The sequence below is a fragment of the Phodopus roborovskii genome, unplaced genomic scaffold (assembly GCF_943737965.1).
Source record: "Phodopus roborovskii unplaced genomic scaffold, PHOROB, whole genome shotgun sequence".
NCBI lineage: Eukaryota > Metazoa > Chordata > Mammalia > Rodentia > Cricetidae > Phodopus > Phodopus roborovskii.
The window spans coordinates 5,950-31,711 of record NW_026125615.1 but is presented as its reverse complement, the minus strand read 5'-3'; the positions used below and the strand labels follow the sequence as shown (position 1 = coordinate 31,711).

Here is a 25,762-nt window from a genome sequence, read left to right as displayed (position 1 = left end):
TATTCTGTGCTTCCAGAGGGCAGGGTCTGTGGCTGGAAAAAAATGGTAGGTGACTGGTTAATACTGGCTCCTCCAGCAGAAATGAGGACTTGGGCTTTGTTCCCAGCATCTACATAGAGCTTCAGTGCAAGGCACTTTTCTCTTTTGGGCTGTAAGTACGCCCTGTTAGCAGCCCTCCTTGGCAGCTATCCCATGATTATGGCAATGCTTCCATCTTATTTCTGCGTATCACGCTCATGTGTGACACATGTGAAGGACATAAGAAGCCTTCAGAGAACCTGGATTTGCAGATAGAGATGGCTGTCAGCTGCTGTGTAGTTTCTGTGAACCAAGCACGGGTCCTAAGGAAGAGTGGACTGTTCCCTTGACCACTGGAGCCATTTGACCACACCATTCATGCTGTGAACGATATAGGTGTGTCAGCTAATGTGTGTGTGTGTATGTGTAAGGTTAGTTTTGATGCCATAGTAATGCATTCCATTATCTGGCCATAATACAAACTCTCCTGAGTTCCATGGGTATCATCTCATAGATTACAGTCCATTTATATCCATCCTGTTTCCTACAACGATATGAAGCCGGCCGATGCCAGTGGATATATAAACGACTACCTGTAAAATAATTTGTTTTCTTGTTCTTAATAAATTATCTTATTCCATCATTTATATTTAGTAGATTTAACCTGTCAGGTTGCCTGCTACTGTCACTCATTATACACTGAATCAGGAAAGGTGTGTTTCTGTTGTAGTTATAAATGCAATGGACATAAACAAAAAATAATATTAAGAAATTGAACTTTTCATTATATGTTTGTTGAGTCACTTGTAAGGGTTCTCGACCATAACAGTGCCCGTCCAGTCCTGAAGGAAAGGTTGGCATACCATGCAGACAGGATGTGAATGCTGAATCTCTAGTTGTTCTTTAAGGCTAATAAGCAAGATTGCCTAAGAGCCAGCTGTACATGTCACCAGCACACTTCAAAACCATATGTGTTCTATCGAAATCCTCCCAAGTCTGAGGCTGCTTTTGTCACCGTGATGAGCATTGCTATCGTATTCCTGTCGCCCTGTATTCTATCCCGACAAGGGGAATGGGACATGTCAGTGGTATTTGGATTGGGAAACCTCCTGAAAATAAAGGGAGAACTCATGAATTTTCCTGGTTTAACTTCTAGGTGAGCCAGTGTACTCAACATTGGAGTCCGGAAAGAGTGCCACCAAACACGACCCCGTGGTAAGTTGTGGACATTGACATCTACCCGTGGATCCACAAGGAGTTTCTAGGTTTCATTAGAACAAGACTTGAGCTCTTGTGCGTTGTGATATTTATTAAGTATACTTAGACCTAGCATCACCACTCATTGTTGACCTGTAACCTTCTGTGAAATCATACAGATCACGGGCCAGGGATTGATGGCCCACGTGTTCCCAGCATTTTGCAGATTCAGGCAGGAGCATGGCATTTTCAAAGCCTGCGTGGGCTATATGGACATAATGTGCCTTGAAAACCTGGTAAGACTGAAAAGGCATACACTATTAAAAGCATTCGCTGCTCTTTTGAAGGACCTGGTTTTGATTCCCAGAAACTCTGTGGTGGCTCACCACCCATCTTAACTCCATTTCAAGGGATCTGATGTCCTATTCTGCCCTTCAAGAACAGTGAGTGAAAATAGTATGCAGACATACATGGAGTCAAAAATGCCCTTTCTGTGAAATGAAAAAAAAAATGCTAACAAAAACAAGAGAAAAACAATGATAAAAAAAAACACTGATATCTCCCACCTCAACTTTTAACAGTTTTAGAAGACATTCAATATTTGTTCAATTGTAATGCTCTTTTTCAGACTTCTGTCCTGCAAATCTTACTGGAATCTTAATATGTATCTATTTTACTTTTAACACACAGCCTTGATTTTGTTCATTGTGGAAATATGCTCAACTCAAGAGTTTTCCTATTTGTGTGTGTCTGATAAAAACCGTCGTTATTTTTCGATTCCAGATAGGTTTTTCCATTAGAGATGCTTCCAGTTTCGATCCCAGTGTATTGACCATGTGGCCACATACTGACAGAACTATACCAATATCTGAATGGGAGTTCATGTGTTAAAGGCCACTGTCCCTAACTACCTCCTGGTGCTTGTCTGTTTCGTAAACTTTCTGTCTATCTAGATCAGCATGAACTGTGTGTTTGTTTGAGGGTGAGCTAGGGAGAGTGTCACTGCCATGTTTAACGATTTGTGCTGAACTAGTAACCCTAGTTAGGATAGCGAGTAGGCGGCACCTGTACACATGTGGCAAACTGGGGCTGTTACATGGCTTGCTGGAATGTCATGGAATGCTTTCTTCTGTGCCTGAAAATCCCGGTAAAGGAATAGTGAAGCAAACTACCTCACTGACAGCATATTGTCACTCTGTTCCAGGAGACACTTTTGCCCACCTCTGGCCATGATGCACTTGATGCAGCTGGACATGAATTGACTCCTCCACTTGGTTCTGAGCTTAGAGGACCTGAGGGCCCTGCCTTTATAGTTGATCCAAGAGGCCAGATCCCACCACCTCCTCCTCAAGGAAACGTCTGTGGAGGTTCTGGATGGTATGTCCCACCAGGGGACTTTGTGGGACCACCGTTTCCTCCAATGCCAGGTAGGTTTTGTTTTAAAAGTCTGAGTATTTTTGAATGTTGAGTTGTGCTTAACTTAAAGTTTGTTTCTTGATTCTGTTAGAAACAGTTCCCAGAACCAACTTGATAAGGAAAGGGTCATGAGGGCTCTCAGTTTACAGTCCAAATGTCTATGATGTCTAGGCATCACCTTAATACACATTATGGAATTTTGAAAATGAATTGTGTCCTGACAGGCCAGAAGAATTGTAAATTTCCAAGTAGTGTCTGTTTTTATTGTCTGTATTCCTTTTTTTTTTCTCCCCACCCTATATGGTGAGCCTTTCCCCCAATTTCCCTAACCCCATAGATATCCACATATATTTGATTCCTGGGTGCGGGGAGTAGATTCCTGGGCCACACATGCCCAGCTGCAAATCGTTTTCAGATTAAATTTCTGTGTCTTCATTGATAAGAATGTACCGAGGCCAATATAGCCTGTAATGACTCCATGTTTTGGCTGGAAATTCCGGAGTCAATTACTTCAAAGTTTTCCCCCAAAGTCACTGATATCGCCCACTCATATTTAAAATCTAAAATACATTTAATATTTTGTTGCTGAGAATCATGTGTCCATGTGTCTATAACATGAAGAAGAAGAAACAATCAGTGCTCCTAGGTGTCTCCTCTCTGTCATGGCCTCTATTATTATACTCTTAGGTAAATGATATGCCTTTATTGGGGTGCAAGTCCTTTCTCTGACATTACAGGGAATTTCACGTTGAGGATGACAGGTTGGTCTCATGATAGGAATGTGAATTCTGAAAGTTTACTGCATTAAAAGCTCTATTACAGTAAGATGCCAATGAACTGAGATCTCATATAGCTCTTTAGATAGGACAAATACACCTTAAAGTGTTAGTTATGTTATCTCTTATTAATGCTATGTACTTTACAAGTACATATTTCCACTCAAGATTTATTCCTTTGATCATGTATTGTGGTGTTGAGTTGGGAACATCAAAAATATGGTCTGGAGCTTTGGTTGCATAAGTGAAACGTAAACGGGTTCAGTTTCTTGGATCCTGAGAAATGTGGGGGTGCCGTGTCACATTCCATCTTCACTTCCCCCAAAGATGCACAGTGGCCCCATTCACAAATCATGAAAGTATATATGAGCTCCCACCAGACTCGTTTCTCCCTTCCCAACAACCAGCTCCCGAACGTGCAAAATGCACCTGCAGGCACCTCCTGATACACAAGGAGACTTGTCACTTTCCATGGCAGTCGGTTCTTCTCATTGGCTGTTTAGGCGACTGCTGTTCCTTCTGTACTGCTGCTGTTGCTCAGTTGGAAGCCTAATGCGATTAGAATTTCAGATTAGTTTTTGGAAAGGAGGTGTGATATGATTACTAACTTTATGAGTAAGGTATTTCCCTTTGATCTCCATATGGATAGTATCTTTTAATTGGATTATTATGTCTAACATAATCGTTGTTGTTATGCCTGCATTCTCAGTATTGGGGATATCTTAACAACTATTATCGATTTCATTAGTCCAGGAATGTGTAGAAACATGTGGTTCCAGACAAACGTATAGGTACCTGCAGGTATAGCCAATCAAAATTTAATTGAAGTAAAGTCTTATTTGGCAGTGTCCCATCAACATGGTTCCATAATGAGTACGTTTTATTCTGTGCTTCCAGAGGGCAGGGTCTGTGGCTGGAAAAAAATGGTAGGTGACTGGTTAATACTGGCTCCTCCAGCAGAACTGAGGACTTGGGCTTTGGTCCCAGCATCTACATAGAGCTTCGGTGCAAGGCACTTTTCTCTTTTGGGCTGTAAGTACGCCCTGTTAGCAGCCCTCCTTGGCAGCTATCCCATGATTGTGGCAATGCTTCCATCTTATTTCTGTGTATCACGCTCATGTGTGACACATGTGAAGGACATAAGAAGCCTTCAGAGAAACTGGAATTGCAGATACAGATGGCTGTCAGCTGCTGTGTAGTTTCTGTGAACCAAGCTCGGGTCCTAAGGAAGAGTGGACTGTTCCCTTGACCACTGGAGCCATTTGACCACACCATTCATGCTGTGAACGATATAGGTGTGTCAGCTAATGTGTGTGTGTGATGTGTAAGGTTAGTTTTGATGCCATAGTAATGCATTCCATTATCTGGCCATAATACAAACTCTCCTGAGTTCCATGGGTATCATCTCATAGATTACAGTTCATTTACATCCATCCTGTTTCCTACAACGATATGAAGCCGGCCGATGCCAGTGGATATTTAAACGACTACCTGTAAAATAATTTGTTTTCTTGTTCTTAATAAATTATCTCATTCCATCATTTATATTTAGTAGATTTAACCTGTCAGGTTGCCTGCTACTTTCACTCATTATACACTGAAGCAGGAAAGGTGTGTTTCTGTTGTAGTTATAAATGCAATGGACATAAACCAAACATAATATTAAGAAATTGAACTTTTCATTATATGTTTGTTGAGTCACTTGTAAGGGTTCTCGACCATAACAGTGCCCGTCCAGTCCTGATGGAAAGGTTGGCATACTATGCAGACAGGATGTGAATGCTGAATCTCTAGTTGTTCTTTAAGGCTAATAAGCAAGATTGCCTAAGAGCCAGCTGTACATGTCACCAGCACACTTCAAAACCATATGTGTTCTATCGAAATTCTCCCAAGTCTGAGGCTGCTTTTGTCACCGTGATGAGCATTGCTATCGTATTCCTGTCGCCCTGTATTCTATCCCGACAAGGGGAATGGGACATGTCAGTGGTATTTGGATTGGGAAACCTCCTGAAAATAAAGGGAGAACTCATGAATTTTCCTGGTTTAACTTCTAGGTGAGCCAGTGTACTCAACATTGGAGTCCGGGAAGAGTGCCACCAAACACGACCCCGTGGTAAGTTGTGGAAATTGACATCTACCCGTGGATCCACAAGGAGTTTCTAGGTTTCATTAGAACAAGACTTGAGCTCTTGTGCGTTGTGATATTTATTAAGTATACTTAGACCTAGCATCACCACTCATTGTTGACCTGTAACCTTCTGTGAAATCATACAGATCACGGGCCAGGGATTGATGGCCCACGTGTTCCCAGCATTTTGCAGATTCAGGCAGGAGCATGGCATTTTCAAAGCCTGCGTGGGCTATATGGACAGAATGTGCCTTGAAAACCTGGTAGGACTGAAAAGGCATACACTATTAAAAGCATTCGCTGCTCTTTTGAAGGACCTGGTTTTGATTCCCAGAAACTCTGTGGTGGCTCACCACCCATCTTAACTCCATTTCAAGGGATCTGATGTCCTATTCTGCCCTTCAAGATCAGTGAGTGAAAATAGTATGCAGACATACATGGAGTCAAAAATGCCCATACTGTGAAATGAAAAAAAAAATGCTGACAAAAACAAGAGAAAAATAATAATAATAAAAAAAAACTGATAACTCCCACTTCAACTTTTAACACTTTTAGATGACATTCAACACTTGGTCAATTGCAATGCTCTTTTTCAGACTTCTGTCCTGCAAATGTTACTTGAATCTTAATATGTATCTATTTTACTTTTAACACACAGCCTTGATTTTTTTCATTGTGGAAATATGCTCAACTCAAGAGTTTTCCTATTTGTGTGTGTCTGATAAAAACCGTCGTTATTTTTCGATTCCAGATAGGTTTTTCCATTAGAGATGCTTCCAATCTTCGATCCCACTGTATTGACCATTTGGCCACATACTGACAGAACTATACCAATATCTGAATGGGAGTTCATATATTCAAGGCCATTGTCTCTACCTACCTCCTGGTGCATATCTGTTCCAAAAAGTGTCTGTCTATCTAAATCAGCAAGAACTGTGTTTTTGTTTGAGGGTGAGCTAGGGAGAGTGTCACTGCAATGTTTAACGATTTGTGCTGAACTAGTAAACCTAGTTAGGATAGCGAGTAGGCGGCACCTGCACACAAGTCGCAATCTGGGGCTGTTATATGGCTTGCTAGAATGTCATGGAATGCTTTCTTTTGTGCCTGACAATCCCAGTAAAGGAATAGTGAAGCAAACTACCTCACTGACAGCTTATTGTCACTCTGTTCCAGGAGACACGTTTGCCCACCTCTGGCCATGATGCACATGATGCAGCTGGACATGAATTGACTCCTCCACTTGGTTCTGAGTTTAGAGGACCTGAGGGCCCTGCCCTTACAGTTGATCCAAGAGGCCAGATCCCACCACCTCCTCCTCCAGGAATCGTCTGTGGAGGTCCTGGATGGTATTTCCCACCAGGGGACTTTGTGGGACCACCGTTTCCTCCTATGCCAGGTAGGTTTTGTTTTAAAAGTCTGAGTATTTTTGAATGTTGATCTGTGCTTAACATAAAGTGTTTTCTTGATTCTGTTAGAAACAGTTCCCAAAACCAACTGGATAAGGAAAAGTTCATGAGGGCCCTCAGTTTACAGTCAAACAGTCTATGATGTCAAGGCTTCACCTTGATACACATTATGTAATTTTGAAAATAAATTGTTTTCTGACAGGCCAGAAGAACAGTAAATTTCCAAGTTGTGTCTGTTTTTATTGTCTGTTTTTCTTTTTTTTTTCCCCACCCTATATGGTGAGCCTTTCCCCCAATTTTCTGTTCATCAGGCCTCCCTAACATCATAGATATCCACATATATTTTATTCCTAGGTGTTTTTATTGTCTGTTTTTCTTTTTTCTCTACACCTCACTTGGTGAGACTGTCCTGGAATTTTCTATTTATCAGGCCTCTCTAAAACCATAGATATCCACATATATTTGATTCCCACTTGTGGAGAGTAAATTCCTGGGCCACGCATGCCCATCTGCAAACCGTTTTCAGATTAAATTTCTGTGTCTTCATTGATGAGAATGTATCGAGGCCAATACAGCATGTAATGTCTCTATGTTTTGGCTAGAAATTCAGGAGTCAATTACTTCAAAGTTTTCTCCAATATCATTGTTCCCACCCAATCATGTTTAAAATCTAAAATACATTTAATATTTTGTTCCTGTGAATCATGTATCCATGTGTCTATAACATAAAGAAGAAGAACCAATCAGTGCTCCTAGGTGTCCTCTCTTCCATGGCCTCTAGTTGTATGCTCCTAGGTGAAAGTTATGCCTTTTTTAGGGTGCAAGTCCTTTCTCTGACATTACAGGGAATTTCACGTTTAGGAAGTCAGGTTCGTGTCACGATAGGAATGTGAATTCTGAAAGTTTACTCCATTGAAGAGCTCTTTTGCAGTAAGACTTCAGTGCACTGAGATCTCATATATCTCTTTAGATATTACAAATACCCCTGGAAGTGTTAGTGATTTTAGAACTTATTAATGCTATGTACTGAACAAGTACGTAACCCACTTAAGATATATTTGTTTGATTATATATTGTGCTTTTGAATCGGGCAGATCAAATATAGGGTCTGGAGATTTTGGTTGAATAAGTGAAACGTAAATGGGTTCAACTTCACTGTCCTTCTCCTAAATATTGGATCCTTAGAAACGTGGAGGTGCTGAGTCGCATTCCATCTTACCTTGCCCAAAGAAGCACAATGGCCCCACTTACACAACATGATAGTATATATGAGCCCCCTCCAGACTTCATTCGCCCTTCCCAACAGCCAGCACCGGAACCTACAAACTGCACTTGCAGGGACCTCCTGAAACACAAGTAGACATGGCACTTTCCATGGCAATCAGTTCTTCTAATTGGCTGTTTAGGCGACTGATGTTCCTTCTGTACTGCTCCTGGTGCTCAGCTGGAAGAATAATGCAATTAGAATTTCAGATTATTTTTTAAAAAGTACGTGTGATATGAATACTAATCATATGAGTAAGTTATTTCCCTTTGATTTCAATATTGATAGTATCTTTTAATTGGATTATTATGTTTAATAATATCCTGGTAGATATGCATTCAGTCTCCCTATTGGGGATATCTTCACCACTACTCTAAAAGTTTTTAGACCAGGAATGTGTAGAAACATATGGTTATAGACAAACGTATTGGTATCTACAGCTATAGTCAAATTGTAATTGAGGTATAGTCATATTTGGCAGTGTTGATATTAAACCCAGCCAGTGCCCCATCAACATGATTCCATAATGACGACATTTTACTCTGTGCTTCCAGAGGGAAGAATCTGTGGCTGGAGAAGTAGTAGGTGACTGGTTAATACTGGCTCATCTAGCAGAACTGAGGACTTGGGCTTTGTTCTCAGCATCTTCATAGAGATTCAGTGCAAGGCATTTTTCTGTTTTTGGCTGGTAGTACGCCCTGTTAGCAGCCCTCCTTGGCAGTTATCCCATGAATTTGGCAATGCTTCTATCTTCTTTCTGCATATCACATTCATGTGTGAGGCATGTGAAGGACCAAAGAAGCCTTCAGAGACCCTGGAATTGCAGATACCAATGGCTGTCAGCTGCTGTGTAGTTTCTGTGAACCAAGCACGGGTCCTAAGGAAGAGTAGACTGTTCCCTTGACCATTTGACCACAATATTCATGTTGTGAAAGATATAGGTGTGTCAGCTAATGTGTGTGTGTATGTGTAAGGTTAGTTTTGATGGTATAGTAATGATTTACTATACCCATCACCACTTAAGCCATTTTCCCAGAACTTTATTTTGTCTAATATTTTTGGCTTGTAATCCAATGTATGTGTTGAAGTTTGGCTTTGATGCAAGAGGAAGGGTTTCCTGTATCTGGTCATAATACAAACTTACTCTTCCATAGCTTCCATCATTCTTTTTAAGGCATTTAGATAGATCCTGTTTACCACACAAGGACATTAGGCAGGCAAATATCAATGGATATGTAAAAGACTACCAGTAAAACAATTTGTGTTCTTGTTCTTAATTAATTATCTAATTTAATATTTTTATATACAGTCGATTGATTCCTTCAAGATGTCTTCAGCTATCACTAACTATTCACTAATGTAGGGAATGATGTTTATCTACTATAGATATTATAGTAACTAATATTAAGAAATAATAAAATTCAGAAATTTCAATATTCATTGTGTAATTGTTGCATTATCTATAAGGGTACCTATAAACTGAAATATATCATATGTACTGAGGGAAAGGTTGGCACACCTGGAAAACGGGAAGTCCATGCTGTATACGAATTTGGTCATTTAAGGTGACTGGTCAAGTTTGCCAAGTGTCATTTGGATGCATCAGCCACATACCACAAAAGTATGTCTGTAATTTTGAATTTTGTCTAAGTCTGGGGCTGCTTCGTGTCGACCTGTTCTGTGTCCCAGCAAGGGGAGTGGAACAAGTCACTGTCATTTTGATCTGGAAATGATCTGGGAATAATGTAAGAATTCATGAGTTTCACTGGTTTCATTTTTTGGTCTAGATGCACCAGTCACTTCCACATTGGAATCTGGTAGCAGTGCCACCAAACATGACCCTGTGGTAAGTATTAGAAATTGTATTCTACCTATAGATCAACAACTGGTTTCTTATTTTATTAGAACAAGGTTAGAGTTGTTTCATACGTGATATTAATTAAATATACTTTCAATTATCTGTAACACTTTCATTGTTGGCTTGTAACTTTCTGTGAAATTTTACAGAATACAAGCCAGAATTTGATGGTCCATGCGTTCCTTGCAATTTGCTGGCTGACCCAGGAGGAGGGGAATTTCAAGCCAGTCTGGGTTATTTAAGACAATTTGCCTCAAAAAATTAACCTAGAGTAGAGAAATGGCTTACACTTTTAAGACCACTGGCTGGCTCTCCTACAGGACATGGGTTTAACTCCCCACTCCTGTGTAGTTGATGACCATCCTTCTTAATTCCTGTTCATGGGATATGATGCCCTATCATATATTTCCAGAATATTGAATGGATACAATATGTTGAAATAAATGCAGGCAAATTCCCATGTCTCTGAAATAAAAAATATCCTAAAATAAGCAAAGAAGAGAAATAAACCTGATATTGAATACTTCAAGTAGTACACTTTTAGATGAATTCCAAGCTTGTTTACTTTCAGTACCCTCTTTCAGATTTTCTTTCTTGAAATCTTTTTGGGATCCTATTATGTATGTATTTTACCTATTATATATGTATTTATCCTGCACATTGTATTCTGGGAAGAATGCCAACAAACATCATCCTAACGTAAATACTGAACATTGAATTCTACCCGTGGATGCACACCTAGTTTCTTGTTTATTTTAGAGCAAGGCTTGAGTTAAATATACTTGCACTTAGCATTAACTTTCTTTGTTGGTCTGTAACCTTATGTGAAATTGTTTAGCTCACTAGCCTTTGTTTGATGGTACATGTGATCCCAGCAGTTTCCAGAGTGAGGCAGTAGGATGGGAATATATAATCCAGTGTGGGCTATATATGCAGAATATGCCTCATTAAACCACACAGACTTGAGAAATGGCATTCCAGTTAAATGCAATGTCTCCTTTTATACAGGACCTAGGTTTAATTTCCAAGCTTGGAGTGGTGGCTCACAATCCATCTTACCTCCAAGGGATTTGCATATTCTATCCTTACAGAACACTGAATGACTATAGTATGCAGACATACATACAGGCAAATATACCATATCTGTGAAATGAAAAAAAAAAAAACACTAAAATAATCCAACAAGAAAAAGAAACCAGATATCTCCCATTCAAGAAGTTCAACTTTTACATGAACTTCCAAGCTTGTTTACTTGCTTTACACTATTTCATAAATTCTTGGAATCTTATTTGAATATTAATATGTATGTATTTTACTTTTCAAATGACTTTGTCATTTTATAAATGTCCACATATCAATCATTTTCCTGTGTGTGTGTGTGTGTGTGTGTGTGTGTGTGTTCGATTAAAACGTGTCTGCTTTCTTTTCTTTTCTTTTTTTTTTTTTCTTTTTCTTTGTTTTAACTAGAGATAGTGTTCCCATTAGATATGGTGCCAGTCATGGACCTCACTGAATTTGTTGAATTCCTCAACTTCTTTCCAGCCTTTACAATTGAAAATAACAGTTATTTGTTGTTTATACAGCATAATTTTCTCTTTTGCTTCACATGTTCCTATACGGTAAATCAAGTGTTCAAGTACTAGACTAGAACCATCTCAGTTGTCCTAAGTGTCTGTACTTTGCCATGGCAACTACTCTTAACCTGCTAGGAGAATGATATGAGAATTTTGGAGGGAATTTATTTCATTGGCAACACAGGAAATATATCTTGTAGGATATCAGGTCAGGATCATAATGGGAATGTTAAGTCTTTGAGATTTACTCCATTGAAAATCTATTTTACAGTAAGTCTCCAATGTATTGAGATCTTGCATAGCTGCCAAAATAGGTAAAATGTACCTAAAATTGCTGGAGACATTCTTTCTTATTAGTCCTATGTAGCTAAGAATGTTTTTTTTCAATGTCAAGATTTATTTCTTAGATCAAGTAATGTCTGAGTGATGGGATATCAGTACAAGTGCTGAAGATTTTGGTTTTGTATTTGGGCTTTGAACTTAAGCTGTCCTTTACCCATCTCTTGGAACATGAGAAATGTGACTGAACCCAGGGCATTTCCATCTTACCTCACCACAAGATTCGAGTTTTTTCCAACTCCCACATCATGAGGCAGGAGTATGGTACATTCAAAGCCAGTGTAGCCAATATGCATAGATTGTGAATCAAAAAACTACTGAGCTGGAGAAATGGCTAACAGGTTAATAGCACTGGCTGCTCTCCCATAGGAGCTGGGTTTGAATCCCAGCACATGATTTCAGGCAGACAATCCTTACCTCCAATTCAAGGGATCTGAATCCCTATCCTATCATTCTTTCACAATGAGTTTATAGGGCTGGAGAGATGGCTCAGCCATTAAAGGCAAGGCTCACAATCAAAAATTTAACAATGAATGCAGATATACATGCAAGCAAGACACCCATTTCTTTGGCATTAAAAATATACAAAAAAAAAAAAAAAAAGAGAAAAAAAAAAAACTTGATATCTCCTACTTAAAGAAGTGCAAGTTTTAGAAGAACTTCAAAGCTTGTATATGTGCTGTCTACTATTTCAGATTTTCTTCCTTGAATCTTATTTGAATCTAAACATGTATTTCATTATTCAAATATAAAATTAATTTGGATCATTTTGAAATCACCAACATGTTAAACATTTTCCTTTTGCATCTATGTTTGATAAAAGTTCTATGTTTTGGGGGGTTTTGTTGTTGTTGTTTGTTGTTTTTTCCTAGAGATAGGATATCCCAGTAGATCTTGAGTCAGTCCTGGAACTCACTCTGTTGACCAGACACCCTCATTCTGACAGATATCCACCTTTCTCTAATAGACAAATTCTGAGATTTATGGCCTGTGCCAACATATCCTGGTGTATATCTGTTTTTAAAAGTGTCTGTTTTGATCTGCTTTTACTGTATTTGTGTTTGTGGTGGAGCTAGGTAGATGATTAGTTCCATCCATAAAGCTTTCTGTTGAGATAGTAAAACTACTTCTGACTGTGAATAAGTGGCTCTCACACACATGAGGAAAATTCAGCCTGTTCCCAGGCTTTCTATAATTCCTACACTCACAGGAAAGGAGCTATGAATCAAGAAGCTTCACTTACTGTTGATTGTGACTCTGTTACAGAAGGCACCTTTGCCTAACTCTAGTCCTCCTGAATGCAATGCGGTTGGTCATGACGTGATTCCTCCACTGGATCCTTTGGTCAGAAGTCCTAGAGGCCCTGCCTTTCCAGGGAATCCAAGAGGCCCAATCCTGCCTCCACCTCCTCCTGGAAACATCTGTGGAGATTCCGGACAGTATATCACACCCAGGGACTTTGCAGGCCCACCTTTCTCTCCAGTGCCAGGTAGGCATTTTTAAAGGTCTCTGCATGTGTCAATGTTTATCTGTTCTTTTATTCAAGTTTGGTTTCTGTTACTGGGAGAAATACTGGCCAGAACCAACTTGAGGGGGAAACAGTTTTCATGGTTCAAAGATACATTCCATCAACAAAGTAAGTCAAGGTTTCACCTTGATCCACCATAGGGAACATTGAATTTGAACTGTGCTGTGATAGGCCAGAAGATCAGTAAATGTACAGACTGTTTGTGGGGTATTTTTGTTTGATTGTTTTATTCTCCCCAAGGCAAAGTTTTTGTATATGTTGGAAGCCTGCCCTGGAACTCACTCAGTAGAACAGACTAGCCATGAATTCACAGAAATCCACATCTCTCTGCTTCCCAAGTGTTGGGATTAAATGCCTGTATCAACAATGCCCAGATGCAAGTAGTTTTTAGATTTTAATTATGTGTGTTTCATTTCATAGAAATGCATTGGGGCCATTATTTGAATAATTAGTTATATGTTTTCTAAAAGTTATTTAAAAGTGGTTTCAAGTATTACTCCTGAATAGCAGTTCCCACATGATTATATTTTAATTTTTTTTAAAGAGGGAGATATACAATTTTTATTTGTTTGTTTGTTTCTTTCTTTATTTTACATATCAACCCCAGTTCCCTCTCCCTCACTTGCTCTTTGCCTCTCTCCCATTCTCCCATCTCCTCAGACCACCCTCCACTCCCACCACCCCACTCCACATGTATGTAGGGTGATGCATTCCAGGAAGGGTCACCTAAATCTGTCAAGTCATTTAGAGTAGGGAATAGGCTTCCCCTTCTGCCTCCAGATTAAAGGAATATGCTCCCAAAGTCCATTTGTGCACCAGGTATACATCCTGGTTCCTCTGACCAAGGTCCTTTAGATTGCCCAGGCCTTCCAACTGAGACCCATGTTCAGGCTGTCTGATTCAGTCCCATGATGGATTCCTAGCTATCAGTCTGGGGCCCATTAGCTCCTCCTTGTTCAGGTCAGCTGTCTCTGTGTGTTTCTGATGTCTGGTCTTGTCCTCCCTCTCTGCATTAGATTCCAGTTCAACTTAGTGTTTAAATGTGGGTGTCTGCTTCTGTTTCCATCAGCTACTAGATGAGGGCTCCATGATGGATGATAAGTTAGTCGTTGATCTCCTTATCATGAAATGGCATTTATGGTAGCCTTTCCATTGTTGCTCAAATTGTTAGTTGAGGTCAGTCTTGTAGGTCACTGGATATTTCTCTAGAGTCAGTTTTCTCTTCAAACCTTTAATGGCTCCCTCTTTTATGGTTCTCTCTCTCTCTCTCTCTCTCTCTCTCTCTCTCTCTCTCTCTCTCTCTCTCTCTCTCTCTCTCCTCTCTTGTCTATTGCTCCTCTGACTCAATCTTCCAAGTCCCACGTGCTTTCCTGTCCTCCCCTTCTCTTTCTCCTAGCTCCCTCTACACTCACTGTTGTCCCCCCACTTCCAAAATGCTCAGAGACATTGTCCCTTTCACCTTCTCTGACGGACATTAAATGAATCTCTTAGAATCCTCCTTGTATCCTAGTTTCTCTGGAGGTGTGTATTATAGGCTGGTGATCCTTTACTGTATGTCTAAATTCCATATATGAGTGAGTTCATATCATGTTCCTCTTTTTGTGACTGGGTTACCTCATTCAGGATGGTTTCTTCAAGTTCCATTCACTTGCCTGTGAATTTCAAGATTCCATTGGTTTTTTTTTCCTGTAAAGTAGTATTCCATTGTGTAAATGTGCCACATCTTCTCTATCCATTCTTCAGTTGAGGGGCATCTAGATTGCTTCCAGGTTCTTGCTATTGCAAATAATGCTGCTATGAACATAGTTGAGCACATGTCTTTGTTTCATGGATGTAAATCATTTGGGTATATGCCTAAGAGTGGCATTGCCGGATCTGTGGTAAACTGATTCCCATTTTCCTGCGGAACCAACATAGTCATCTCCAAAATGGCTGTACAAGTGTGCACTCCCACCATTAGTGGATGAGTGTTCCCCTTCCTCCACATCCTCTCCAACATAATTATTTTTGAAGTCCTTGAAATTTTTTTATATACTTACATTGTTAAATAAAAATAATTTTTGGTTTTACATCGTAATGTCCCCTTTGGTTACTCAAGTAATAGACAAGTACCATTTCAGTTGTCATAGCTTTATATTCTTTTCCTTGACAACATCCACATTGCAGTTCACTATAAGTCACTTCTCTCCTTTGGCCTGGTTGTATTCCCCGTTAGCACCTTTCTTTGGTAGGTATCCCATTAATCTGTCATCTCTACCATCTGATTTCTGTGTATTACATGTGTGTTTGATTCCACAGAATGCCATAATAGGGCATCAGTGCCCCAGGAAGTGGAGTTACAGATAGTTGTGTGCTGCTGTGTAGTGGCTTGCTATTAAGCATAAGTCCTAAGGAAGAGCAGCCCATAACATTACCCTGTAAACACATTTCTCTAGCCCTTTCTTGTTGTGTCATGTTTCATGTATGTCATCTAATGAATGTGTTAAGGTTAGTTTTGTTGCCATTTGAAGGGTTTCCTTCAAGGGTTGTAATACAAACTTTACTCTTTTCAATAGCAAACTTCTCAACTTTTTTTTTGATTTTTTTTTACTTCTCAACTTTTTAAACCATTTATTTATATCCAGTGTAGTAGTGAAAGATTTTAGCCAGGAAAATGTCAGTTGATTTGTGTAAGACAACCAGTAAAATTTTTTGGTTTCATGTTCTTTATTAGTTAGCTTATTTAATCATTTTTCATTTAGTTGAGTGAATCTCCCAGGACCTCTTCAATTATCACTCACTACCCTCTGAAGGTGGGAAAGATGTGTATCTACTGTAGGTATGACAGAAAATCACATTAAGTATAAAATGAAACCATTTAAATTTTCATTGTGTATTTGTTATCTATAAGGGTACTTTTTAACAAAAATATATTTTAAGGGCTGTCACACATAGACAGAGGAAGCAGATGCTTCATCCTGAGTTCTTCGCTTAGGCTACCTCAGTCCGATTACCTAAGAGCCTGTTGGAAAGGTCACCAGCACACTGCAAACGAATGTTCTTTTGTCCTATTGAAATTTCCAAGGTTCTCATGGTGCTTTGGGGACCCTAATGAGGAATACTATTGTATTTGTGTCCAGTTGTTCTCTGTACTGGCCAGGGGGAGTGGAACATGTCAGGGTCACTTGGATCTGGAAACAGTCGTGGGATAAAGTGAGAACTCATGAAGTTCTCCTGATTTGATTTTCCTGTCTAGATAGGCCAGCATCCTCCACGTTGGAATACAAGAAGAATGCCACCAAAACAGACCCTGGGGTAAGTATTGGAAACTGAATTCTACCCAAGAATCCACAACTAGTTTCTCTGTTTTATTAGAACAAGGTGAGAGCTCTTCTACTTTGTGATATTATGATATTAATATAATATACCTGTACTTAGAGTTAACATTCTCATTGTTGGCTTGTAACCTTCTGCGAAATAGTACAGATCACAAGACAAATTTTGATGGTCCATGTAATCCATGCATTTTGGCAGGCTACATCAGAAAGATGGTAAATTAAAAGCCAGTGTGGGCCTTATGAGCAGATCTTGTCTCAAAAATCCACATAGGCTTGCTAAATGGCTTACAGGTTAAGAGCCCTGGCTGCTCTCCTAAAGAACTTGGGTTTAATTGCCAGCACCTTCTTACCTCCTGTTTCAAGGGATCTGAAGGCTTATTGTATCCTTCCAGAAAACTGAATGTATATAGTATGAAGATATACATGTAGGAAAACACCCATTCCTGTTAATGAAAAAAAATATTAAGATAAAAAACAGAAAGAAGCCCAATATATCGCCCTAAAAGAAGTACAACATTTACATGAAATTCAAAGCTTGTTTAGATGCTGTACACGATTTCAGATTTTCTCCCTTGAAATCTTATTTGAATCTTTTTTTAGTTATATTTATTATTTTTTCTTGTTTTAGATACTGATCCCTGATCCTTCTCTCTCCCATGCCCCCTTGGGAACCTTCCCATCCTATTCCCGTAACCCTCCACTGGGAGGGTGATGCCTTCCAGGTGGGATCATCTAAATCTGTCAAATTATTTGAAGTAGGGACTAGGCCCTCCCTCCTGGCTCTAGGGTAAGTGAATATTTTTCCATGGAGAATGTGGACCCAAAGACCTTTTGTGCACCAGGGATACATCCTGGTTCCACTGACAGAAGCCCCTTAGACTTACGGGGCCTTCTACCTGAGTCCCACATTCTAGAGGTCTAAGTCGGTCCAATGCTGATTACCCAGTTATCAGTTTTGGGTACATGTGTTTCCCCTTGTTCAGGTAGGCTGCCTCAGTGAGTTTCTGTACCCTGACCTTCACTCCTTGTCTCAACATCCCTCCCTCTCTGCAACTGCATTCTAGGAGTTTGGCTCAGTGTTTATCTGTGGGTACTGCTTCTGTTTCCATCAGCTACTAGATGAGGGTTCTATGATGGCATAAGTTAGTTATCAATCTCATTACCAAGGTAAGGCATTTATGGTAGCCTTTCCACTGTTGCTCACATTGTGAGTTGGGGTCATTCTTATAGATCTCTTGGCATTTCCCTAGTGCCAGATTTCTCTTAAAACCTGTTATGGTTCCCTCTATTATAATGTCTCCTTTCTTGCTCTCCCCTATTCTTTCCCTAACTCAATCTTCCTGTTCCATCATGCCTACCTCTCTCATCATTTTCTCCCTAACTCCCACCATCCACAATTCTCCCAATTTTCTAGGGAGATCTTGCCCATTTCTCCTTCTCCACGGCAACATGTATGTCTCTCTGAGGGTCCGCCTTGTCTCCTAGCTTCTCTGGCATTGTGGATTGTCGGCTGGCCATCCTTTGCTCTGTCCAAAAGCCATATATGAGTGAGTACATACCATGTTTGTCATTTTGTGACCGGGTTACCTCATTCAGGATGGTTCCATCTAGTTCCTTCCATTTGCCAGCAAATTTCCAGATTACATTGTTTATTCCCTCTGAATAGTATTTCATTCTTTAAATGTACCACATTTTCTCCATCCATTCTTCAGTTGAGCAAATAATGCTTCAATGAACATAGTTGAACAGATGTCCTTGTTGTATGAGTGTGCATATTTTGGGTATATGCCTAAGAGTGGAATTACTGAAACTTGAGGTACACTGATTCCCATTTTTCTGAGGAACCACCATACTGATTTCCAAAATGTCTGTACGAGTTTGCACTCCCACCAGCAGTGGAAGAATTTACTACAGTCTCCATATCCTCTCCAGCATAAACTGTCATTTGTGTTTTTGTATTTAGCTATTCTGACAGGAGTAAGATGATATCTCAGAGTTTTTTGATTTGCATTTCCCTGGTGTCTGAGGATTTTGAACACATTCTTAGGTGTCTCTATTTAGTTCTGTACCATACTTTTTAATTAGAATATTTGGTGTTTTGGTACCTAGCTTCTTGAGTTCTTTGTCATTGTGGAAATCAGCCCTCTGTCAGATGTGGGGTTGTTGAAGATCTTTTCCCATTGTGTGGGCTGCCATTTTGTCTTGTTGACTGTGTTCTTTGTCTTAAAGAAGCTTTTCAATTTCAAGAGATTTCATTTATTAATTGTTGATCTCAGAGTCTGTGGTACTGGAGTTATGTTCAGGAAGCAGGCTCCTGTACCAATTTTTTTCATGGATACCTCCCCCTTTCTCTTCTGGGAGGTTCAATGTGGCTGGATTTATGGTGAGGTCTTTCTTTGATATATTTAGACTTAAGTATTATGTATGGTGATCTGGAGTCTTCTACAGGTCAGCCTCCAGTTATGCCAGCACAATTTGTTGAAAATGCTTTTTATATTCCATTGTATAACTTTAGCTGCTTTGTCAAAAATCAGGTATTGGTAGATGTATGAGTTAATATCAGTGTTTTAAATTTGATTCCATTGGTCTTCCTATCCATTTTTGTGACAGTTCCAAACTGTTTTCAGGACTATAGCTCTACAGTAGAGCTTGAAGAAAGGGAAAGTGATGCCTCCAGAAAGAAGTTCCTTTATTATACAACGTTGTCTAGCCTACCCTGGGTCTACTGTTTTTCCATAGGAAGAACTATTGTTCTTTCAAGGTTGTGAAGAATTGTGCTGGGGTTTATGATAGGGATTGCATTGAATCTGTTGATTACTTTTGGAAAGACTACTATTTTTACTATGTTGATCCTACCTATCCAAAAGCATGAGAGATATTCCCATTTTCTGGTATCTTCTTTAATTTTTTTTCTTTAAAGATTCAAAATTCTTATTAAATAAGTTATTCACTTGTTTGGTTGACATTACCCCAAGCTATTTTATGTTTTCTTGGATAATGCAAAAAAAAAAAAAAAAGAGATGTTTCTGTGATTCCTTTCTCAGCCCCTTTATCATATGTATATAGTAGGGTTAGTGATTAATTTTTTTATATGTTTAGTTAATTTTGTATCCTGCCACTTTGGTAAAGGTGTCTATCAGTGGTAGGTATTCCCTGATGTAACCTGTCATATCATCTGCAAATAGTGAAAGTTTGATTTGTTACTTTTAATTTGTATTCCGTGGATCTTCTTTTGTTGTCTTAATGCCTTAGCTAGAACTTCAACTACAAGATGGAAGAGGTGTGGAGAGAGTGAAGTCAGTAAAACTACTTAGAATAACAAATAAGCAGCTCCTGCACCTTTGTGGGATACTGAGCCTATCCCCAGCCTTTCTAGAATGTAATGGACTGCTTTCTTCTATGCCTTACACACCCAGGAAAGGAGCTGTTAATGAAATGTCTTTACTTACTGCTGATTGTTTCTCTGTTACAGAAGGCAAGTGTGCCCAACTATGTCCCTGCTGAATGCCAACCAGCTGGCCATGGCTTGATTCCTCCACTTGTTCCCAAGGTTAGAGGCCCTGGAGGCCCTGCCTTACCAGGTGATCCTAGAGGACAGATCCCACCAAGTCCTCCACCAGGAAACACCTGTGCAGATCCTCAACAGTATGTCCCAATAAGGGATATTGAAGGCCTGCAGTTTCTTCCAATGCCATGTAGGCTTTCTTTAAAGGTCTGTGTTTGTGTCAGTGCTTATCTGTGCTTTCCATCAAGTTAGGTTCCTTTTACAGGGAGAAACACTAGCCAGAACCAACTTGAGAGGGACAGGGTTTATATGGCTCACAGGTTACTGTCCAGCATCAAAGGAAGTAAAAGCTTCACCTTGATCAATATTAGGCAAATTTGAATTTGAATTTTAACTGTAATATGATAGGTTAAAAGATCATTGAATGTATAAGCAGGTTTTTGTTTTGCTTTGTTTTTCTCCCCAAGGCTGGGTTTCCCTATAGCTTTGGAGCCTTAACTGGAAAGCTAGTTTGTGCTTCCCAAATACTGGGATTAAAGGCCTGTGCCACCAATGTTCAGTTACAAGCATTTTTAATGTTAAGTATATGTGTACTTCATGTAATATAAGAGTATATTTAAAATATTTAAAATAAAAAAATATTTAAAATAATTACTTAGATGTTTGTCTTATGATTACTGGCTAAATTGTTTTAAAGTATTAAGTATGTCTCCTAAGTAGTGGTTCCCACATGATCCTAATCAAAATCTAAGATCATATTTAGTCATTTATTGAATTTTTTGAAATTCTTTCCAACCCTTACATTTTAAAATAAAAGTAATTTATTGATTTTACAGTATAATTTCCCCCTTTGGAATCACATGTTTCCACACAGAAAATCATATTTCCAATACTAGACAAGAACTAGCTTAGTTGTCCTAGTTGTCTGCTCTGTGCCCTCACCTTTAGTCTTAAGTTTCTATGAGCATGCCATGAGGCTTTTTTTTTGGGGGTGGAGGGATTTAAGGTTGTCCTTGGCATGACAGGAAATGCTTCAAATAGGATATCAGGTCGAGATCAATGACCTGAATGTTAAGTTTCAAATTTTAATGTATTGAAAAGCTTATTTCCAGTAAGTCTGCACTGTATTGAGATCTTGCATTGCTGCCAGTAACAAACACCCTTGAAATTTTTTGTGATGTTATTATTAGTCCTTTGTAGCTAAAATGTCCATTATGTAATGTCAAGATTTATTTGGCAAATCAAATATTGTGGTATGAATGTTTGGATACCAGAATAAGGGCTGGAACTAGTGGTTTAACAAGGGTGCAGCACAGGGTTTCAACTCCCACTGTCTTTTTCCTGTCTCTTGGAACAGGGAGAAATGTGTGCAAATGAAGGGGATTTCCATCTTATCTTCCCCCAAGTTTCGAGTTCTTCCACCACTCTTACATCTCAAAGTAGAAATGAGTTCTCTCCTGACTTGAATCCTACTTCCAGTCAACCTGCACCAGAACCTCCAGCCTGCACTGGAACATCTGGAGACAGAGGAGACCTGACCGATTCCTCGGCATCCATTTTCTTTTTAGATGAAGTTTAGGTAACTGCTGTTCCTATGTGATGATATTGTTCCTCAAATCAAATGGTAACAGAATAGCATTTTGTAAATAAGGATGATTTAACTCTGAATCTTATTGGTAATTTTTTCCATTTTATTTAATTCTGTATAGTATTTTTCGGGTGGACTACCTATTCATAATTATGGTAGTTTTATAAATGTAATTTTATTATTGGTCTATCTTAAACTGGGAATGCTTTGTATCTTTACCTGGAATGTGTTCGCTATGGTTTTAGACAAATGAAGAGGTAATGTATATTTAATAAAATAAATTTCAATTGAATAAATAATCTTGTTTGGCATTGATTATACAAAACAAAAACAACAACAACAACAACAACAAAAAAAAACAAAATAAATAACCAAAAACCCAGCCAGGTTTCCATAAACATGATTCCATAATTTAGTCTTTTTTACTGTACCAATAATTCAGTGGTTCAAGGGGGAAATGTCTATGGCTGGAGAGATGGTGGCTCAGTAGTTAAGACTGGCTGCTACGTCAAACCAGAGTTCAGTATCCATATTGGGGTTTAAAGCACTCCAGATCTAAGGAATCCAGTGGCCACTTCTGCTTCCAAGTACACCAGACATGCATAGGTTCATCAGACATGGGAGTAGTGAACAACAATGCATCTATCTGCAGACATAAATTATATAAAAAGATGTAAAGCATTTGTAGTTTTTGTGATTTGGTTATCTTATAAAATATGTACCCTACTTTTTGCAGTTAGATATGAATGACCAAAAATGAAGAATAAGAGACTTTAAAAACTTACATATGGTTTAAAGAAGCCAGAATATTGCCTAATGATTAACTTCAGGTTTTTTTTTTTTTTTTAACTTATTTCACTGACGAGTTTTAACACTTCAAAAACAAGTGTGCTTGTGTATGCTGTGTGTGATGGGTGAAAGAGATGGGAGAGACAGAGAGAGAGAGACAGAGAGAGAGAGAAAAAGTAGGTACAGGCATTCCTATTCTGATGCTCAATGTATGGTGATTAATTGACAGCTGGAATATTATCTTTCTACAGTACATTCTGGTGACAGCTGAGGTTCTCAGCTCACACAGTAGGCATAGAGCCCTATTCCCTTCCTGTCAGTCTGACTGGCTTTTTATATATTTCCTCTTTTCTCAGTTTAACTATTTATACATTGATTAATTTTGTTTGCTTGCTTCTTAGAGATAGGGTCTGTGTGTGTAGTCCCTTGTACTTGCTGTGATGACCAGGCTGGCATTGACTTTGGAGATATTCCTGATTTTGCCCATAGAGTGCTGGAATTAAGGGTGTGAACCACCATGCCTGTCATTTTATTCTTAACATATAAGATATTGACTGTTTTCCATGGGCTGCATTGAGAGAGCTGCCATGATGTAACTACTTTGAGATACCTCTTTCTGAGGTAGGGAGTTCAAGTATCTTCAGACTGGTGTTCATGTTCTTGGTCTTGCATACTGATAGGAATAGAGAGTGAGACCTAACTAATGAATTTCCTATCGGTGTATTCAACCAGTGGTTTTCACCTGGTCAGTTATATTTTGCTTCAGTGTAAAGGAACAGCATAAGAACTCATTCTCTAGCACAGCAGTGTGATTATGACTGGAATGTTTCCCTAGTGGCAATGGGGACATTCAGTGACCAGGAGGTGTTTCTGCTCCAGACAGAAAGCAAAGCTTTGTACTGAATGCACTGTTTCCCTCTATTCTGTTAATTAGAATTTTACAACATGTACATCTTCTTCTTCATTCCCATTTTATTTCTTGATTCAGCAAATTGAAAAGAACTAATGACTGATATTTATCTACAATCAAGTTTTATATTGAAATTTTTGTAAACTTGACATCCTTAAATCTCTGTTTAAACCCACTTTCTTCTTTCTCTCCCTGGAGCAGTATTTTACTTTGTATTAGCAATTTTGATTCCCAAAATACTATTAATTTCATTGGGCATAAAAACATGCAAAATTGTTCCATATCTGACCTAAAATTTGCAGCTCAAGAAATCAAATTCATTATTTAATTGCTAATTCTGGCCTGTAGTAATCCTGTAGTAATCACATACTAAATGTCGTTCTCCTGCTCTGTGAATCCTAGGGACCCAGATTCTTGCTGTCATAGTTTGTTCATAGCCTGAAACAAGAGCCTGACATGATAAGACATTTAGTTTCCCTTATACTTAGACTAATTGAAGTGATAATGGGACAGGTGAAAGCTCATGAAATTGAATTGGGCATTACTTTTGAGCAATGTGAGTGTGTAATTATAGGATATAAGAATAACCATCTCTGCTTCATCTTCTTTCATAAACAAAACATAAAATCAGTATACAATACTTAGTAAAGTAGACAATGGTTGAATCAATGGAAAACATCTGTTAGGAAGTGATGTTTACAACCCTTCAGAGTATGTTGCCATGTGGCTTTTGTCCTTCCACTGTCTTTTTAAATATAGATTCATGCATTGATATCATATGACATACTTATATAGATTCATGAATATATTTTTAAAATAAAATTTTTTATTTCACATAGAAACACCAGTTTTTGGACTGGGATAACTGCCTTAATCTAGAGGCAGGAGAGAAGCCCTAGTCCCTACTTCACATGACCTGTCAGACCTACATGGCCCCAACTGGATGGCATTCCCCTACATATGGAATTGGGGTGGGGGTATGGGAGCAGAGGATGGTTAGAGGGCATGTGAGAGGGCAGAGAGAGAAAAGGGAGGGAAGAGGGAGGGAGAAAGGGAGGAAGGGAGGAAGGAAGGGAAGGAGGGAGGGAGAGGGAACTGGGATTGATATGTAAAATAATAAATTAAATTAAAAAATGCTTTGACTCCAAAATTTAAGTTCAAGGACAAGTTACTGGGGGAAAAGGATTTCTATTTTTGTTTCCACAGAAAATAAAAAGATGTGGATTCCTTCCAGACTAATGTGGGTTGATCAAGCCAGACCACCTGAAACAGAGTATGAGGTGATCCTACATTCAAAACTTACAGACTACAGCCAGGATTTCTGCATCTTCTTCGAATCACCCATGACAGTGCCCCTTACCAGTAGGAAGTAGTTTGGAAAGAATGACGCCCAAATTCCCAAATATTGTGTATAAATGTTTGTTTTCATTTAAATGAACTTGGTTATATAAAATAGATAAATGAAAAAAAAGCAACTCTGCTACTTCTTCAGAACCATCCCTGCTGGCATGCTGCCTTTCTTTTCACATGTTGACAATTATCTAAGCCACCAAGACTGTAAGCAAGCCCCCAGTTAAATGTTTCCACTTACAGGAGCTACCTTGGTCATGGTGTCATTTCACACAGCAATAGAACAGTTACTAAGATATAGGACTGTGAGGTTTCAAAAGCCCTGTGCCATATTCAGTTCTTCCTCCCTCCTACTTGTGGATGAAGAAAAGAGTTCTCAGATTTTCCTGCTGGTGTCCTGCTTTTCTTCCACCATCTGAAACTGTGAGCCCAATTAACCACATTCTTTTATAAGATGCCTTAGTCATGGTGCTTTTCACTGCAACAGAGAAGTAACTGAGACAGTGACCTTCAATTTACAATCTTCCTGTTGTCTCTAAGAACTAGGATGATAGGAGTGTGTGAACATGCTTGACTTAGTCTGTTTGTAAGCTTGGATTTTCTCAAAGTGAAAAAAAAAAACTTAAGCTTTCTAAACTCTGCAGCCAAAGAGTTTTATTTAAACATTGACAGTTTGTGTTTCATATACAATAAAATACATTACAATGGTCACTTTTTAATGCTTTCTTCAGTGATTAAAAGAATATATATTTAACATAAACCATACAACATCCATCTTTGGGTCAAACATTTTGCTGGT

The 25,762-nt window shown here is 38.9% G+C and overlaps 1 protein-coding gene across 1 annotated transcript in view; it reads left to right on the top strand.

Moving 5' to 3' along the window:
• Window positions 1-21,905, top strand: part of LOC127217081 (melanoma inhibitory activity protein 2-like) — a 153,163-nt gene extending 131,258 nt beyond the window's left edge. Inside the window, 5 exon segments of the mRNA XM_051177917.1 lie at window positions 9,993-10,051; window positions 13,243-13,465; window positions 16,569-16,696; window positions 20,294-20,533; window positions 21,684-21,905. Of these exon segments, the coding sequence (XP_051033874.1) occupies window positions 9,993-10,051; window positions 13,243-13,465; window positions 16,569-16,696; window positions 20,294-20,533; window positions 21,684-21,905 (872 nt within the window).
• The last annotated feature ends 3,857 nt before the right edge of the window (window positions 21,906-25,762 follow it).